Source organism: Falco biarmicus, chromosome 6 (assembly GCF_023638135.1).
Source record: "Falco biarmicus isolate bFalBia1 chromosome 6, bFalBia1.pri, whole genome shotgun sequence".
Lineage (NCBI taxonomy): Eukaryota > Metazoa > Chordata > Aves > Falconiformes > Falconidae > Falco > Falco biarmicus.
In genome coordinates this window covers 4,674,343-4,691,655 of record NC_079293.1, presented here as the reverse complement: position 1 = coordinate 4,691,655, position 17,313 = coordinate 4,674,343, and the positions used below count along the sequence as shown (strand labels likewise).

The 17,313-nt window shown below is 44.9% G+C and overlaps 3 protein-coding genes across 6 annotated transcripts in view; 1 reads left to right on the top strand and 2 right to left on the bottom strand.

Moving 5' to 3' along the window:
- The window catches only part of ANKRD6 (ankyrin repeat domain 6), a 102,619-nt gene extending 94,791 nt beyond the window's left edge, over positions 1 to 7,828 (top strand). For all 4 annotated transcript variants that reach the window (XM_056344028.1, XM_056344029.1, XM_056344031.1 and 1 more), the window contains 4 exons: positions 1,331 to 1,483; positions 2,078 to 2,191; positions 3,924 to 4,251; positions 5,510 to 7,828. In XM_056344028.1, the coding sequence (XP_056200003.1) occupies positions 1,331 to 1,483; positions 2,078 to 2,191; positions 3,924 to 4,251; positions 5,510 to 6,084 (1,170 nt within the window). In that variant the 3' untranslated portion in view covers positions 6,085 to 7,828. The remainder of the gene's footprint in view (positions 1 to 1,330; positions 1,484 to 2,077; positions 2,192 to 3,923; positions 4,252 to 5,509) is intronic.
- Positions 7,829 to 9,683: 1,855 nt separating this feature from the next.
- On the bottom strand, positions 9,684 to 12,034 carry LYRM2 (LYR motif containing 2). The gene is made up of 3 exons (XM_056344033.1): positions 11,887 to 12,034; positions 11,183 to 11,323; positions 9,684 to 10,251 (listed from the first exon to the last, which is right to left on the bottom strand). The coding sequence occupies exons 1-3, from the start codon at positions 11,929 to 11,931 to the stop codon at positions 10,171 to 10,173; spliced, it is 267 nt and encodes an 88-aa protein (XP_056200008.1). The 5' UTR covers positions 11,932 to 12,034; the 3' UTR covers positions 9,684 to 10,170.
- Positions 12,035 to 12,947: 913 nt separating this feature from the next.
- The window catches only part of MDN1 (midasin AAA ATPase 1), a 103,859-nt gene continuing 99,493 nt past the window's right edge, over positions 12,948 to 17,313 (bottom strand). Inside the window, exons 100-102 of the mRNA XM_056342807.1 lie at positions 16,627 to 16,690; positions 14,774 to 14,916; positions 12,948 to 13,579 (exon numbers count right to left, since the gene is read on the bottom strand). Coding sequence (XP_056198782.1) covers positions 13,391 to 13,579; positions 14,774 to 14,916; positions 16,627 to 16,690 — 396 coding nt within the window. The 3' untranslated portion in view covers positions 12,948 to 13,390. The remainder of the gene's footprint in view (positions 13,580 to 14,773; positions 14,917 to 16,626; positions 16,691 to 17,313) is intronic.

Sequence of the window (17,313 nt, the reverse complement as noted above, 5' to 3'; positions counted from 1 at the left end):
ACCTCTGGGAGGTCAGTCCTTTCATTTCCTTAGCTTCTCACACGCATCTACCCGCTCTCCTCAGCCCCTCGCTGTCAGGAAAATCCAGATGATTATAAAATAAAATAGTAGAAATTCAGCAGATGCTGAAGATCACTCAAGTCAGACTTCAGAGATTTTACTGGCCGTATTTTCCAGCATCTCCCTGTATAACGCTTGGGAAATTTCCAGACAGGGGCACTGTGGCATTATCCTAACAGCAGACACCAGAAAGGATGGAGGAGCTTTCATATGTTAAAAGGAGTATCTCCCTGCCCCTAGGATCCGATGGTAGGAGCTTGGGCCAGTGGGAAGGACTTGGGGAGCAGGAAGAAGGTGCAGAGAGCAGACAGGATTTGTATACAAACCTAACCTATTCACGAGGATTAGCGTAATAGAGCTAGACTCTCGTTCCTCCCCTTCTTTTTTCCTCTCTTTCTTCTTTGATGCCCTCAGGCCCTGAATAGCAAACAGAATTTAAGTACCTGTATTTCTGAAGCTTTCTTTAGTGCTTAGCAAACCACCTGCCTTGCCCTGCCATGGGAATAACATAACCCCCAATTTGTCAGGGCCTAAAGAGAGAGGGAGGCTCCTCTGCAGCCAGATTCAGAGCAGCCCCTGCGGGTTCCTGACTCACCCCCTGAAGGAGCCAGCCTTGCCTGTGGGCAGCAGTGGAAGCCGATGAGGGTTAGCTGTCCTTGCTCAAGGGAGCCTTTGGTGACCACCTCCCTGAGAGATTTAAACGTGGTCGGTGCGGCTCCCCTTGCAGAGGAGCCTGGACATGGTGTCATGCCAGTCCAAGGATGGCAGCGGTGTGCACAGAAGACAAGGGGCAGCTGAAGGCCAGCAGGAGCTGTGGGACCTTGACATAGAGTACAAAATAATAAAAAAAAAGCGCTAATTATTGGCATTAGGTTAAAATACAACCGCCCCCAAACCCACCCAGATACACGTCAGGGATTTTTTGTACAATTCAGAATGACAGCGGGGGGGTATAGGCCTGTAACACGGTACCCTCACACGCACACAGTGCCACCGCGTACGTGATCTGAGCGCACCGCTGGTGGCCGCAGTGGAACCGGCACTCCGTGCGTTAGGATGCATCCATATAAATCAGATCAATCCTTTTCTAGTCTCGCTGCTTTTCCAACTAAGCGCCTGTTTACTGAGCTACGGTAAGACGTTATCAGGAGGGTGAGATACAGTACATGGTACAGAGGAGCCCAAGACTGACTCAAGAAAGCTGTGATAATGTTCCAGGTGTGCTAAGGGAACAGTGGGATGTAGCAAGTAAATGTATTACTCCTTTCAGGCACCGATAAATGGATGTCGTTGTGAGCCCCTGATAAATAAACTGGAGAATCAGCTGGAGGCAACGGTGGAAGAGATAAAAGCTGAATTTGGGACAGTACAAGACAAGATGAATGTTAAGCTGGGCCAGATGGAAAGCAAAACTCAGCATCAAGTAAGAATATGACCCTGAGGTCTGCTTGTCCGTATGACTACAAGAAACATACTGTAAGCTTAATGAATGTTTCCATTGCCGTGATTCGTTTATTGGTTCTTGTGTTGTAAAAATGAACCTGAGAGCTAATACTCAAGACCAGGGAACTGTGACATTCCACAGGGATCTAATGTTGCAAACTAGAGTTTTGCAAAAAACACTTTATAAAGTGTTAGGGCCTCAAGCAGTCTAGATTTATTGTCTAAAGAAGCACTGGAAGCCACTTAAGAGGGAAACTTAAAAGTCAGAAGGCAGTTCTGCAGCTGGTTGGTTCATAATTGTAAAAATCCCTCTTGCTGAATTCTGTTTGCACTGAGATCCAAAATAGTCTAAATTATTTTTTAATTGTTGTTCATTGATAATTTTGTGACTGAACCTTTTTGCAAACTACACCTAGTTGTAGTTGGCAGCATTCCTAGAAATGAAGACTGAAAAACAGCCTGTACTTGTGACTTACCAGGTTCACAGATGGGGGGTTTATTTGCTGTTTAACATGATCATCTCAGCTAAATTGTTTTTTGGTTTTGTGTTTTTTTTTTCTTTTTTCCCCCACAGCTCCGTGTTTTAGACAAGCTTATGGCTGAGCGGCTGTCCGCAGAGAGAACAGAGTGCCTTCACCGCCTGCAACAGCACACTGAGCTGGAAAAAAATGAGGGGGAGAAACGGCAGGTAGGGCTTGAAAGAGCTACTCCCTGTTAGCTCCGATGGATCACCTCACGAGTTTCATTCCAGCAGGCAGAGAGAATATTGGAGATTTATCTCATCTGTTGAAACAGGCAAAAGAGTTTCAAAACCCACATTATTCCTATCCACCACCTTAATATCTAAACCAAATTTATACAGCTTTTACATTAGAAATGGGGAATGTGAAATCCAGTCCCACTGTCATAGTTTAATTTGGTGGGTCTGAAGCGAGACCTGTAACATAGGTATTTTTTTCGTATAACATAGTGCTTTGCAAAACTTCCTACTACTAAATTTTTAACAGTTGTACTTTCAGCTTTTGCTTCATTAAAGGACGTCTGCAGGAACATCTGCAAACAGTAACAAAGGCCAAGATCTGTGGTGTTCCTTTTAGTTCTCATCCATGTGACCGTGTGCCCTGGGAATCTCTCCCTTCTGTGTTTGATCTTTTTTCCCCTCATGCATTAAGAAGCTTCAGTTCTTCCCTCTGACTTTGGCAACAGCACACTACCTCCAAGTTGTGTGTTACTGCAAATAGGCAAGTTCTTTTTGTATGCTTGTTTAACCAGCACTACAAGAATAACTGTTCCTGTAGAGATCCAGCTCTTGCCCTTCTAGCTTCTGAAAAAACTTACCACTAAAACATACAAGAAACTTGTGTTTCTGCACTCACACAGGTAAATATAAAACACAATTATTTTTCTCATTATTGGTATTCTTCTAAGAGTTGAGAAATACACTTTGTGCTAGTAAAATGTCACTACTTTTTAAAAGACCATTCCAAATCTTGTGTTAAATTGGCAGCTGTGATAATCCTAGCATAAACTACCAATCAAGATACTTCAGTCTGCCATCTGCAAAGCACTTCGCTCCAAAAGAAAGTACTTACCAAACTAAGGCAGCGTTAGTTTTTATTTCATAATAGGAGACAGTATTATATTGGCTTCTGAACGCCTAGGCTTGTGCTCCATCTCCTTGTAATCTCTGTTTAAGAAATGAGATACTGGAGTGACAGGTCAGGTGAACTGCTGAAATTTCATTAAGTGCTATCAGCTGTTCCTGTTGTGTCGTGTCTAATTGAAGCTACTGGAAAACCCGAGCTGGGCTTTACTAAATGCACGGACTAAGTGTCCATGGGCATAGGAGGGCCTGACCTGAATTCGTGATGCTGTATGAGTAAGAGGGTAAAAGAGCTACTCATATTTTAAATGGTTACTGGTAAATGCCTCCGCAGCTGACACTTACTAAGCACCTTTGTAATTTGAAAGTGGTTAGTAATTTGTCATTTGGCGTGGGACTCATCTTTGTCCCTGAATGACCAGAGAAGCAGAGGTTGGCAATGGTATAAAGCTGTACCCCAGAAGTGTTTAATTTGACTCTTAAAAAACGGCAGTTTTGACCACATGTGATGTTCCTTGCACTTAGAAAGTACCACTGACTGTACGATCGAACAAGTCATCCCTGATCCAGATGACTTACGGTCGCACCTTCAAACTAAGAGGTGGTAGCTTGGACTAAAGAAGGTGCCTTTCGCTAGCTAGTTCTTCATCTTTCCTAATTTGCAGTCCTTTAAATATTCCCAATGGCAGCACACATATCTGTACAGGGAGTCTAAGCCCACAGACAACCTGGCTTGCTTCTCCTTGTCCCTACCACACGTCCTCAGCAGCTCGGAACCAATCACAGGACCATCTAATTTACAGTCTTTTTCTCATAGATTTCCTTGGTTGATGAGCTGAAGACGTGGTGCATGTTGAAGATTCAGAATCTGGAGCTCAAGCTTTCTGGAGATTCCAGGTCATCGAGACCAAAGTCAACTTTGTCCACTTGTGAGTCTCTCACCGAGACCCTGGATACCGAGAACCACCCCCAGAGTGGCAAGGACTGCAAAGCCAGCCAGTCCGTGCTGCAGTCAGAGGGCTCCCACCAGCACTCCTACACCACGCTTCCCAACAGCCTCTCGGAAGACGGGGGAAGGAGCAGAGTGCAGATGCCAGGACAGAGCTTTGGGCAACATTTTTGCAATCAACGCGATGATGGGTCAGGTACAACCTTGTTAGGTGCTTAGATGTCATAGTCATTCAATGGCAAGCTAATTAACTGAGGGATGCTTCTAGTAATACCATGGATGTTAATCCTGGCTGTGTGTTTTCCCTCATCCATATGCCTAATGTCTCGGGATTAGAATACACTTCAAGGCAGCCACTGGGAATATTTTAAGACATGGTTGGGTGGAATTCCACTGACTCTTCTGGGTGCTTCCATGTCACTGTGTCTTTGAAGCCAAATCCTTTGGTGCTCTGAATAACTCTGTTTTCTGAAATTTCTCCAACTTCCCACTCAGAATTGTTCCCACCCTGCTGTCTGTCAGGAAGGTGTGCAGATTATCAAAGTCTACTGAAGAAACTGTATTGCATTTAGTGATTTTCAGAAGCATGGAAGCTATAATGGCAGGGTGCAAGGATGTGAACCTAAAATACTAATTTACCGTGTTAATATTTGAAGTGCAAGGACGCAGAATAAACCTTCACTTTTTCCTTTTTTCCTGAACCAAAGTCTGTTTAATTATTAGTTCATTTGACAAGAACGAAAATAGCTGAGAGCATTCAATCCCATTCAGGGATCGAGGCCACCCAAAGATATGGTTCAAGCCACATCTCTCTCTGTGCTTGGTCAGGGAAGCTTTTGAGAGAAAAAAAAAAAAAAACAAACCACCCAAAAACCCCAGGCAGAATGGCCAAGTCTCCACATCCAAGAATAATGCTATCAAAGCCCTGGACTTCTGTAAAAGACATTGTATATCCCCCCAAAACGCCATGCAAAGTGAACAGCCATGGACAAGGAGACACCCTGTCAGGCTAGACAGGCAGAAGACCACACAGGAGATCTTGTGGTAGCGTGACTGTGAGCTATACTGCATTGAACGGTTCAGAAGCATCAGAACGTGTTACCTTTGCAAAATTATGGGCCTTCGAGTTTTGTAGCAGCAGGGTGTTCATAAACTAATCTGGCAGTCTAGCCTGATCTTTGTTCCACAGCCTTCTGATGAAGTCCTTTGATGGCTGTCGGCCTGTAGTCCCGCAGTCGCAAGGCAGTGCCTCTCTGCCTAAGCCAGCTTTTCTCTTTGAATGACTCTTTATCACCTGACTGGGAAGACGTGATAAACTAATACAGGCCTTTACAGTGTACACACAGCATCGTGTGTGGGAAACGGCATCATTCACTGAACAATGAGGATTTCCAAATGCTAAAATGCATGCCTGGGACTTTCATAACTATGTATGTCTGTATCTTATTCTGTAGGTACAGAGCAACAGTTAATCGTTGGCGGACCAGCTGCTTCTTCTGCCCCTGCTCAAGACGTCAGGCCAAAGGACAGAGGCGTTAGTGCCAGCACGTTTCACAGGTTCCAGCAGCAGCTGCCCTCCTCCGAGCCTCTGGGCTCCAAATTAAGACACGTTAAGGTTCAAGCTGCTTTGGAGCCCTTGACTGAGCCGGCAAAGACTGAACCACAGAGCGGCTACTTCATTGACAAAGGAACTCAGACAAAGAAGTCCAGCAAAAGCGGGCAGTCAAGGCACAAAGCTCTGCACCATGGCGGGGCACACCAGAGCCAGGAGCAGCAGCCCTCCACCCTGCCTGTGGGACAGCCACCTGCCCCTCCACTCAGAGACACCTCCCAGGCCCTGGAGATAACACAGTACTTCTTTGAGGCCGTTTCCACGCAGATGGAGAAGTGGTATGAACGGAAGATAGAAGAAGCCCGGTGCCAAGCTAATCAGAAAGCACAGCAAGACAAAGCTGTGCTCAAGGAGCATATCAAAAGCTTAGAAGAAGAGCTCAGCAAATTAAGGACTAAGGTGCAGAAAGAGAGCTAGCATCTACCCAGCGCGTAAAGACAAGCAACAGGACTCATTCTGGAACCTGCTGTACAGGAATCTGGAATATTGATAGGTATATATATATATTTATATATATTTGTAGTGCCTGTTACATGCAAACAAAATGCTCTCTTTCAGGAGTAGAAATAACTTTGGGAACTCTAGAACTGAGAAGAATTCATATACTCATATGCAGACTGTACTGAAGACAATGATGCTGCAGGGTAGATCCATTTTTTGTTACTTCCAAGAGTCCGTTAAATATTACATTCTCAATTTCCAGGTGCTGCTTGAAAACAAATTGCATTACAAACCAAAACTACTTTCTGAAGAGGAAATTTCCTCATTTCCACATAGGTCACGTGTAGCTAGAGGGTTCCACTGTGTGCTACGTGTAAACATGTAGTGATACCAATCCTACAAGAAATCCAGGATGTTTAAGAGCTTTTAACAGAATTCAAATAGGGGTGAAGGGCTATTGGTACTATTTTAGATACTCCCCAGTGTGTGTCTCTAGTCAGTGGAGAGAAGCTACAGAACCCACTCAAATTACAAGCCCATGTAAGTGACAGATGCAGGTTTCCAGCTGGGCTCTCATGGAGCGAGGTGCTAAGGTGAGTCATTGCATTGGGTACAGTGGTTTTAGTTGCTACTTTGCTTTTCTTTTGGTTTTACATTACTAAAACAAATTCTAAATTAATTTGTCTCTTTTTTTTTTTTTTTTTAACGGTGTCCTGGTTGCAAAGCTCCTTGTACTGAGATGTTTTGTTTAGGGCATGGATGGCAAATATTTTACCATAACGATGCTCTATTTGTTAGGTATAATTTTTGTGTAACTCTCCTTTCCTTCAAGCAGCAAATGGCTGATTTCTCTACTACTGAAGAAGCTTGAAAAAGTCCTTTATCTAAAGAAGTGAAAGCTTGGTTCCCTGTACTCAAATGTTACTTTTTCTGCGGAGTCAGGATCCTCTCCTAGACACCTTATTCAGACTGTCTTCCTTTGTTCCTCTGAACGAGTGATTCCGCTCTCTGTTTTCCCCCATGAATCTCTAAAAAGAGAGGCCAGGCCGTGGTGAGTCTGCGGGTCTCCATGAAACCAGTCCTCGCAGTCCCGCAACGTGGAACTTAACGCACGTTAAAGTTCTTATGGATGTGTTTCGTTATAAAAATCAAAACTTACCCTGACCAAGGTTGTCCGAGCTGACAGACTCCAGGTAAACTAAAGGCACTGTAACTCGCTGCATCTGCACCCCTTTAGGGTTTCCTCCTTACACCTCTGAGAAGGCTCCATCAGATTCTGTTAGACGAGTAAGTTTACTTAACAGTTTGTGATAGAACAATAGTTCAAACACAGGATAGCACTGTTTCGCCAAGGGAAGATTTTTGTTTCTGTACTGAGGAACCCTAAAATCAATACAGAATACTTTACAGTATTGAAGACAGCATTGACTAATTAGTAATTAAGCTTTTGTCTTCTTAGCAGATGTATAAAGCAAAGAAAACTGTATTATATATCAATATTTTTAAAGTTCCTATTAATGCACTATCAAGACAAGTATATCTGCAGTTATGGAAACACCAGTTTTACTGCTCTGACTTCCGTAGTCTAATATAGACACTTTTGTATGTTCACAGTTTTGTTTAAGCTACTGTAGGAACGCAGAAGCATGCTATTTAAGTTTTGTATCATCTGGATAAAGTGAATGTTTTGCCAAGCAATTAAAATAATTGTTGCTCACAAGTCTGTGGTGTAACATTTTCTAGCCAGAGAAAATGGACACGATCCCCTCACTTGACTTAGAAGGGGGAGCAGAAAATCAGACTTCAACTTCAAAACGTGGGTGTTTGTGGTTATAAGACGCGGAAACCAGGTCTGCCATCTGTCCCGAGGGAGGCTGCAGGGACCAACGGCCATTTGTTAGCTGATGCACGCACCCACCCTTTCAGAACTTTCTGGCACAGGGCTGACTTATGCAGCTGATCACACACGTGCTCCTGAGCTTGTACAAGGGCGAGGCTAGGGCTTTAGCTAATTTACCTTCCATACAAACTGCACTACCGAGTCAGGCGTTGGAGTAGTAATTTAAGACAGGAACTTAGCCTCAGAGTACTGATTTTAGAGGTTTTCTGAAGCCAAGAAGCATACTGTGAAATAAAGGCATTTTCTGCCAGTTCCTTTGTACTCCCCTCAGTAGCCCCCACTTCAAAACTGCTAGAGTTGAAGGACTTCTTCATAAAATACCTACATTACCTGCCTTTCTCTGCAGCACACACTTGGAGTAAATTTACCTACCCTAGCAGGCTACACCCGGACTCTGCAAGGCCTCCGGCGGGCAACTTTATCAGACAAGCCCAGAGAGCCACGGAGAGGACAGGCAGCAGCACTCATGAGATCAGCAGTTGTCCAGGGCGCTGCCGCTCCAGCCCTATTCCTGGATTACGTGGCCACAACCTAGAAAGTCCAAACTGCAGAGTCAAAGGAGTAATGCAGACGCAGGGCTCCGAATGGAAGGCGCGGTGACGAGGCAGCAGGGTAGAGTCTCCTGATGCAGGAGCCGAAATCCAATCACTGGCTGAAGGGAAAGGGAATGCTACCTGTGAGAACTGATTACAGCTTTGTTTAGTCAAAATTCCTCTCTAAACTGCATTTTCTGGTAACGTGAAAAGTCAATCTCCAACACATTAATGTTCTGTCAGACCATTCTACCAGCAAATGTTAAGAAAATTGAAATTTTAACAAAATATTTACTCATACATATTTTTCACTGACCAATTAGAAGCTTAAAGGCTTCTGTCTACGCAAACCTGAACTCTTTTACAACCTCACTGGCTGCCTGAGCCACATCCTGAAATGTGAAGAAGTATCATAGGAAAGGATTCTGCAATGACTTTCAGAAAAACAATCAGAAATTAAAAAAAAAAAAAAAAAAAAAAAAAGAGGCACTTTCTTGTTAAGCAGCAGCCTTTTGCAAACCAGCTTTGTTGAAGTACTTAGTAGTACGAAGACACTTTGTTTGGCTCCAGCAAGAAGCACACCCTTCAGGCTCCTGAGGGGAGTCCTTCTTCCCCCCTGGAGCCGGGAGAGGGAACACTGTCTGTCCCTTCCCCTGTGGCAGCAGTGGCACTTACCAGAGCTGCTGGGAGGCGATCCAGCTCGCCCACTCAGCAGAAAGCCCCCTTGGCCAGGGGAGGTGGCTCCTTAACAGCGGACTGGGAGAGGGAAGGGGTCCCGCATCCCTTGAAACAACAACTGAAGTCGCTCACAGCTCCTGGACGGTCAGGTGTTTATCTACTGTTGCCTGGCATTTGAAACTGATACGGGGAGGGGGGTGGGGAAAGCAACACTGCCCTTCACAGGAAGGTAAGAACAGGTGCAAGCAAGAAGGTAAGAAGGTTGCAAACAACCATAATATTTGCAGTTAGTATTTTCTATCTGTAATTTTGCTTTATATTGACTTTTAAGGTCACTAACTTCAAGGCACTTACCGTTAAATTGGTAATAAGTGGTTCTGGGGCTGAAATTTCTAATTTTCATGAAGATCTCCCTTTTTAAGTTTTATTCAGCTATAACTGAAAATCAACATCTACGTACAAAACATTTTCTTAATGTTTTATTGTGTTTGTCTTGGGCCCATTTATTTATCCCAAATGCATTTTTTAATCTCAAGTTTTGGTACAAATCCTTGGCACAGTCCAGAAAGAGCTGTTACCACGATGAATGTTACCACTTAAGAGTTGCCACAATAGAAAACAGGTAAAATGATGTGGCTTACATTTATTTTCCATTTCCCTGGCACAACACCGCTGCTGTAATTTTTGGTGCTTTCTGCTTTTCTCACATCACATGCTACATCATCCATTCACTTTTTTGAAGTTCTTTGTCAGGGTGACTTCCACACAGGAGGGTAAGCAAACCAAGAAGAACAGGAAGGGGAAAAAACAAACTAAAACCCCACTGTGGCAGAGCCCACCTTCAAACATTACCAGGTTGTCAGCAAAAGCTGCTATTACAACCACGTTCTGGAAAAAAATACTATGTTTGCTTGCAGCAGATGAAAATCCAGCTGTCAACAGAAATTAAGATCAGGATTTTGCCAGCTTAAGCGCTCTTTGAAGTTCCTGAAGTTGCATGTTGCCTTGAGTAATCATCATCCTGATCGCGTCCTGTAACACAAAATGGAATGTACTGAACCGAGCGTCTGGACACAGCACAGTTTTATACACGCATGCCGATTGTAACACATCAAGTACATACAAGTCGTACCAGCACTACTGTGATCTGTTTCTTTGTGTGAAGTAACACTGTAGTCACTGAGATGGTTACAAAACAGGTGGATAAACAAACTAATTTTCTCCAGTTCCTTACATGATGGGTTTAGGGGCTGGTTACGGCTTTGCTTTAAAGCTCAGTTTTGAACTGGATTCAGGCTCCTAATAATGTTTTCTTTACGCCTCTGCATCTACCACCTTTGCAACTAAGCAGTGACAACTGCACGCTGGCATTATGAGGACAGGTGTTTTACTGAGGAAGTGGATGTTTCTCTCAGCATTTTTATCTAAGTACACTAACACGTTGTCTGCAGAATTCAGCCACCAATTCCTTGAGCACCGACCAGAAAAAGGATCAAACCAGAAAACAGGAGACATACAAGAAACGCAAAGGTTTCTGCATTTCATACATGCTTCATATTGACAACCATCCAATTTAATTGTGCTCAGCTTGAGTATTGTTGAAATTAAAGATTTAAAAAAAAAGCTATAGAAAGCTTGACCATTAATACACTTATGATATTTACCGTCTTATTCGATATAATTTTTCTGATTTGTGGTTTGAGTAAGCAGGATTTGTTTTGTTTTTAGCTTTCTAATTCCAGATTATTATCTGGAAATTAGAGAAACATTACTACCACCAACAGAGGGGATAATATTTAGAGATGCTGAATTGTTTCTTCATATAAATGCTTAAGAGAAAATAACAGGAGACTTCACAGCAGTCTAGAAGTGACACCTACGAAACAAACGTGACAAAGCACAGGACAGCTCACTGACCGTTCCCGAGGGCAGGCAGTCAGGGTTGCAGGTTCCCAATCCTCACCTCTTCTGTAGCATCCTTATTTCTCCTGAATTCTTCCCTGGCCCAGTCCTTTAAATAGTGACGATCTGCTTCTGCAGGGACCTCACGGATAGCCCGCAGGATCTTCCTGTACAACTGAAGAACCTGCTGTCGCCTCAGGAACTGGGGAAGGGAAAGGGAAATCTATCCACTGTCCCAGGACACTGCTGCGCGCTGTGCCCTCGGTGGCTTTGAGGGACGCTTGAAGAGCGACGCCCATCGCCTTTTCCATTCCAAAACGTGCAGTCTTGCTTCAGATCCCAGTTCGAGGAACTTAAGTTTCACAAAAAGGAACGTGCTGAATGGGAGTACCTCGCGGTGCCTAAGGCTACTGGCAGCACAGGATCATTTCGGTTTGAAAAGCCCTTCGAGATCACCACGGCCAGCGCTGACCCAGCGCCGCGCAGGCCGCCGCTGCAGCACACGCCCAGCACCACATCTAAACGCCTCCAGGGCCGGAGAAGCCACCGCCTCCCCGGGCAGCCCGTTCCCGTGCCCGACCACCCTTCTGGCCCCCGCCAGGCCTCCCCCGGCACGGCCCGAGGCTGGTGCCCCCCGCCCCGTCGCCGAGGCGCGCCGCCCGCCTCCCGCCGCCGCCGGGCGCCCAGGGACGGCCGGGCCTGGCGCTGCCGGGCCCGGCGCAGCCCGGAGAGCGCGGCCCCCGCCGGCAGGCCCGAGCCCCGTACCTGCCTCAGGGTGAGCGCTGCCGGTGGCAGGCGCCCGGCCGCCATGACGCGCAGCCCCGCCCCGCCGCCGAGCGCGGCCCAGAGGCGGCCGTTCCCCGGGGCTGGGCCGCGGTGCGCGCCCGCTCTCCGGCAGCCGGGGCCGGCCGGGGGAAGGCGCCTCCCCCCGGGGCGGGCCGGCTGCTTGCGGCCGCTCGGAACCCCCGAAGCCGGCGAGCGTTCGCGTGCGGGTGGGAGCCGCCGCGCCCGGCAGCGCAGGGCCCCGGCCCGTCACCCCGCCGGGACGGCGCGGCCCGCTGGCAGCCGCCGCGGGGGGAGGGGCGGGGGCGGCGGCAGGGCGCGGGGCGCACGCGGCTGGGGCAGCGCACCGGCACTTCCCGCCCCTTTCTGGGCCGCGGCGGCACCACGCTCACAATGAGGCACCGTCGGGTCTCGTACACAAAGAAAATCTCCAACGAGAGTCCCGGGGCGTATAAACACTAACCTTCCTTCCGCTTGTCACCGAGAAATCAAAACACCTGGGCCCCTGATCAGCCCCCGGTGCTGGCATTATCCTCACGAAGGAGGACAGCTGCTGAAGTTTCATAAACCACAACACATCTTCGGATGAAAATTCCTATTTGTGCACTGCTAGAGAATGCCCAGCATTTCCAGGTAAAGTCGGTTAATTTATTCAAGCTTTGATCACCTGAAGGAACTGACATCATAATTACAAACAGCGGTAACTTCTTTTTATTAGTACAGACAATATAAGATGCATAGCTTCGGCAATGAAAAATCATGTCCATGCTCTAAGCCATCAGATTAATGACACTTCTCCTTAGCGCCTGCCGGGACAGAGGGGCAAACTTCACAGTGTAAACTGCTTCCACAGGGGTTATCGTACGGCGTGACTCATAAAACTCCCTGTTGATACTATCAGGCAAAAACTGGCGATAATTAAATAGGATGTGTTAAACCGCAGAATAGTTTCAAGTATTCAAGTACTTACTTTTTTGGTTGTTTAAAACCATCTGCTTCTCCTGCTCCCCCAGTCCTTCCCACAGAGGCACCAGCCACAAGGGTGAAGCTAAAGAATGATTTGTTTACAAGACACCTGAAGTTCTTCTAATGCAGAAATGCCTTCCCAGAAGCAAGACCGATTTTTCTTATTGCAGTAGACAGTGGCAGGAATAATTTTACCTCCGTGAACATTACAAATACTTTTTTGTCAAAGCAGTAAGTTGTTACAAGAGAAGTTGAACAAAGTTTTAAGTTTTACATTATCTGTGGGAATAGGCAACCAAAGACTGTGATAGTCTCTCACCATTGCATAATTGTCCTCTGACAATCGTGACAGAACGCACCTAAACCATCTTGGTCTTGTGCAGCCCTACTGCCAGAGGGCAGCTCCTGCACATTAATCCCAGTTAGAAAGATTTCTGTCCCATCAACTCTCCGATCAAACGCAGTTTCATAACATTTCAGCAGTTTAGCAGCAGTCAGGTATTGACTTAGTCTAGAAAGTCTACAAAGAATCTGAGGCAGTCACCAGTTCAAACCACTGCCTGAGTGCATCACTGAGAGTTTCTGGAAGCGCATTCACATCTCTGAGGATCAGGTAGAACGGGAATGGGAATTCTTCCATGTAGGATCTGATTTCAGGCAATTCTCCAGGTCCTTTGAATATAGGTACTTTAATGTCCAAAATGGAATCCTGTAAAAAAGAATTTATGTTACTACTAAACCACGTGCATTTTTTACAGGCCTTTGATATCATTTATCCCATTTTTCAAGTACTTCTAATTCCTCCTCTGTTAAACTAAAAGTTAATAAAAGAGTTTTAAGATTAACAGCCTTAAGCATCCAATGGTAAATCAAAGCAAAAGCTGAACACAAAGCAGTTAAGTACTTTTTCCCTTTTAAATAAAGTGCTCTAATCAACAAATCACAGACTAGAAGAGACTAAGCTTAAGCTTCTGCAATACCAAGTTCCATAATTAAATCCTGTCTTTCCTTCGTATTTTATGATTTGAGTTTACTGTAAGCACTCCAGTTTTACACATTTGATGCCTTCCCGACAGTCAGCTGTAAGCTCTCTAAGGTTGAGTTCAACTTGCATCTGTGCAGCGATCCAATACAAGATTCTTCAGCAAATTATTTTATAATATTTCAACAAATACTACCAACTCAAAAATCAGATTAAACTCCAGCTGTGCTTCTTGCAAAGTAATTTCTTAGTTTCCCAGTGTAGCAGCTCAGAAAATTAATAAAGCTTATGAAAAAAAAAAGTAATTTCACTGCCCAGAATTTTCACCTGACATTATGGGCAGGTTTCATCAGAACCTTACAATAGTTTGCCAGCAAGAGAACCATTGGTTAATTTTTCAACAACAAATATAGCAGATGAGTTTTGTATGGAAAAATAAAGATACAGGAAGAAAATGTGAACAGCAAAATTAGTCTTTACCACATAATTCAAACCAAATGCAGTACCCAGCTTTGCAGGCACTAAATCTCGTATACTTCTTCCTGTGTAATCTCATATTGGCTCCAGCTGCCACATCAAATGGAGACCGCTGTCAGAAATGATCAATTTGAATCAAAAGTGAGACTGAAAAAAGTATCTCTCAAACTGTGAATCTGTGAACCTACCAGCTACTTCTCCAGTGGCCAAAATCTCCAATCATTACATTTGAATACAAGAGGTCTTACTTAGCTGTTCTGTGGCATGGAAGTCTTTTTTTTTTTTTAAATACAAAAGAGGATAAGAATCATAGTAGGGACAAATCATAGAAGATCTGACAGATGTTATGAAAACCTGAAATTAGGCTACAAAAGACAACGAAAAGATTCCTATCAATTTCTCATTCACTGCAGCAGAATACTTCTCCCTTGTTCACTTACTTACCCGGGAATTCGGATTGTCCAACACTACAAAAATAACGAAGATATTGGCATTCTGAGCTGCTTGAACTGCTGCTGTCACTCGCTCCTTGCCTTCCAAGAAAAGGCCTCTTCCATCAGATACAATCAAAAGCAGCTGTGCTGTTTCTGAGCACAAAGAACATTAAATATTCCAGTAAATTAGAGTAATCCATTTAAAAGACAAACAAAGACTATCTTGTTATTAGCCCTGTGGGTATAATGGAAAAAACAAGTATTCATAAGGAAATGAAGTCATTATCAAATAGAATTCTGTGACTTAAGTTGCAGTTACCAGGGCCAAGAAAAAGTTTCTCAGTGGTTTGTTAAACCCCTGAGAATAACTGGGGGAAAACACCCCAGTCCATCAGTCCCATAATCAAGGACGAAAGGCATGGAAAACACCAATGAAACTAGTTATGGCCTCGTCATTCATGCCAGGTTAGCGCCTAGGAGTTAAATATTGGCTGAATTACAGGGCTCCAGCCAGCAGATCATTACCACAGCAGAGCAGCAGCTGCTGCAACGTAAATCAAGAATCCACCTATGGGTGCACTTGTGTCAGCATTTCACCCTAGACTGTGACTAGGCTTTTGAAATGTGTCTCCCTGTTGTCCCCACTTTACTGGGCTTGGCAACCCCGGACTGCCCACAGTGGGTGACTTTTGGAGGAACTTAAAGCAGAAGATAGCTCCAGAGACAGTGTGAAGGCAGTCCAACCACTCCGGGGCGTTCAGTCCTCGGGACCAGGCAAAGCCACTGCGAAGTAAGGCTCCCGAAACACCCGGAGCAGCTGCCGCGTTCCTCCGCACCGGCCACTTTCTGGAGACACGGTACTTGGTGCAAGCTGCCCTCAGAGTCGGAGACAGATATATCCCTCCAAAGGAACATTCTAAGTTATGTATCTATAATCTTTTACTTACAAGGGAAATCACAGTAATTAGTCGGGAAACGCGAGCCCCTCTGTCCCATTCCCTCCGCAACTTAATGGCTGGGGAGTGACGAGAGCACTGGCTCCCTTTCTGCAGGCAGGCCGCAACCGGGACAGGGCTTGGTCTTTTTACAAGCAGGGGTGATGGATCCTACTGCCTGTTCTCTCGCTAGCTCCTTGATTCTAGGGAGCCGATTGCTGCTGCATCCCAGCCCAGTTCAACACGACTGGATACTGCTCTCCCTCAGAATATTCCGGCAGCCTGGCCACCCTGTGGCAAAGCAGCTATAGATTATAAATGCCAGACGGGAGTACTTTTACGAGAAATTTACAAATACGGGTGCCACCATGACAACAGCACAAAGCAGCCTTTTAGGCCAAATGTGGGTCAGACGTGAGGTAACAAGCCTTCCAGCTTTTCTGGGCAATTCAAACAGCCCACGACTTCAACTTGCACCACAGTGAAAGGCAGGTAGGAGGCAAACATTTACCCTCCTTGGAACGGTGTGCTTCTCGATACCTACAGAATCAAATTCTCAAGCAAGAGCAGAAGTGCCTAGGGAGTCAAGGTCACTGGGAAGCTGGACAGTGCCCTAAAGCAGGCAGTGTCCAGGACTTAAACACAATCTGGAAACATAACATAAAGGGGAACAAGCAAGGTGTGCCTTTTCAAAGAGCCTTAAACAAAATTTCAGTGAATTACTGACAGATACGATATAGGCGTCTTTTGATGTAAATTTCAAGATGTCTTTAGATGTAATTTCAAGATTTCTTTTGACAAAACCAACCCCAAAGCCCTAAATGCAAGTGATGTCTCTCTCAGAGCTAGGAGCCTTTCTGTCAGGATACTGCTTTGGGCCTGTAGCGAGCAGCAATGAGCATAGTAACAGAAAAAAAAAAAAGCTCACCAGGATTACTATTTTGAGACACCTGTTGTGCTGCAGCAAACATATTTGCTGATGACTCTAGAAACTACAGAGGAAACAAGAAGCTTAAGTTATTTCATCATGAAATCACAAACAATGATAACATTTTTAAAGAACACACTTCTGTATTTTAAATACAAGATAGTTTAGTCTGACCACCTACACAGATAGTCCTCGGCATTTTCCTGTATTAACTCCTGCTTCAAACTAGTAAGTATTTTTGAACTATAGAATCTCCAGAAAAGCCTTCAATCTGGATTTAAAATTCTTCCAGTGCTAACAAAGCCATCAAAACCTCAGTAAATTGTTCATGGATTAATGGCACCATTAAAAATACACATCCTATTTCTAGGTTGAAATTCTTTGGCTTCAACTTGCAACAGAAGTATCTAGTTACATATTCCCCATTAAAATGAAGGACATCAACTGTCAAGTCCTCCCAGTTTCAACAATTGTAAGACTACCGTTGAGCTATTTGGGTCTCCTCCTTTTCTGTTTTATATTAATGGAAGATCTTATTCAAGTCTGGAAAGTTAAGACTGCAAGAACCTTCCTAAAAGAAGAGGACTCTGCAGCTGTCCAGGAAAGTTATCTTCAGGTATCAGTCCAGTCTGACAAACTTACAGCCTGACAAACACACGATGCTCTTCCTCCTCCTCCTCCTCCAGT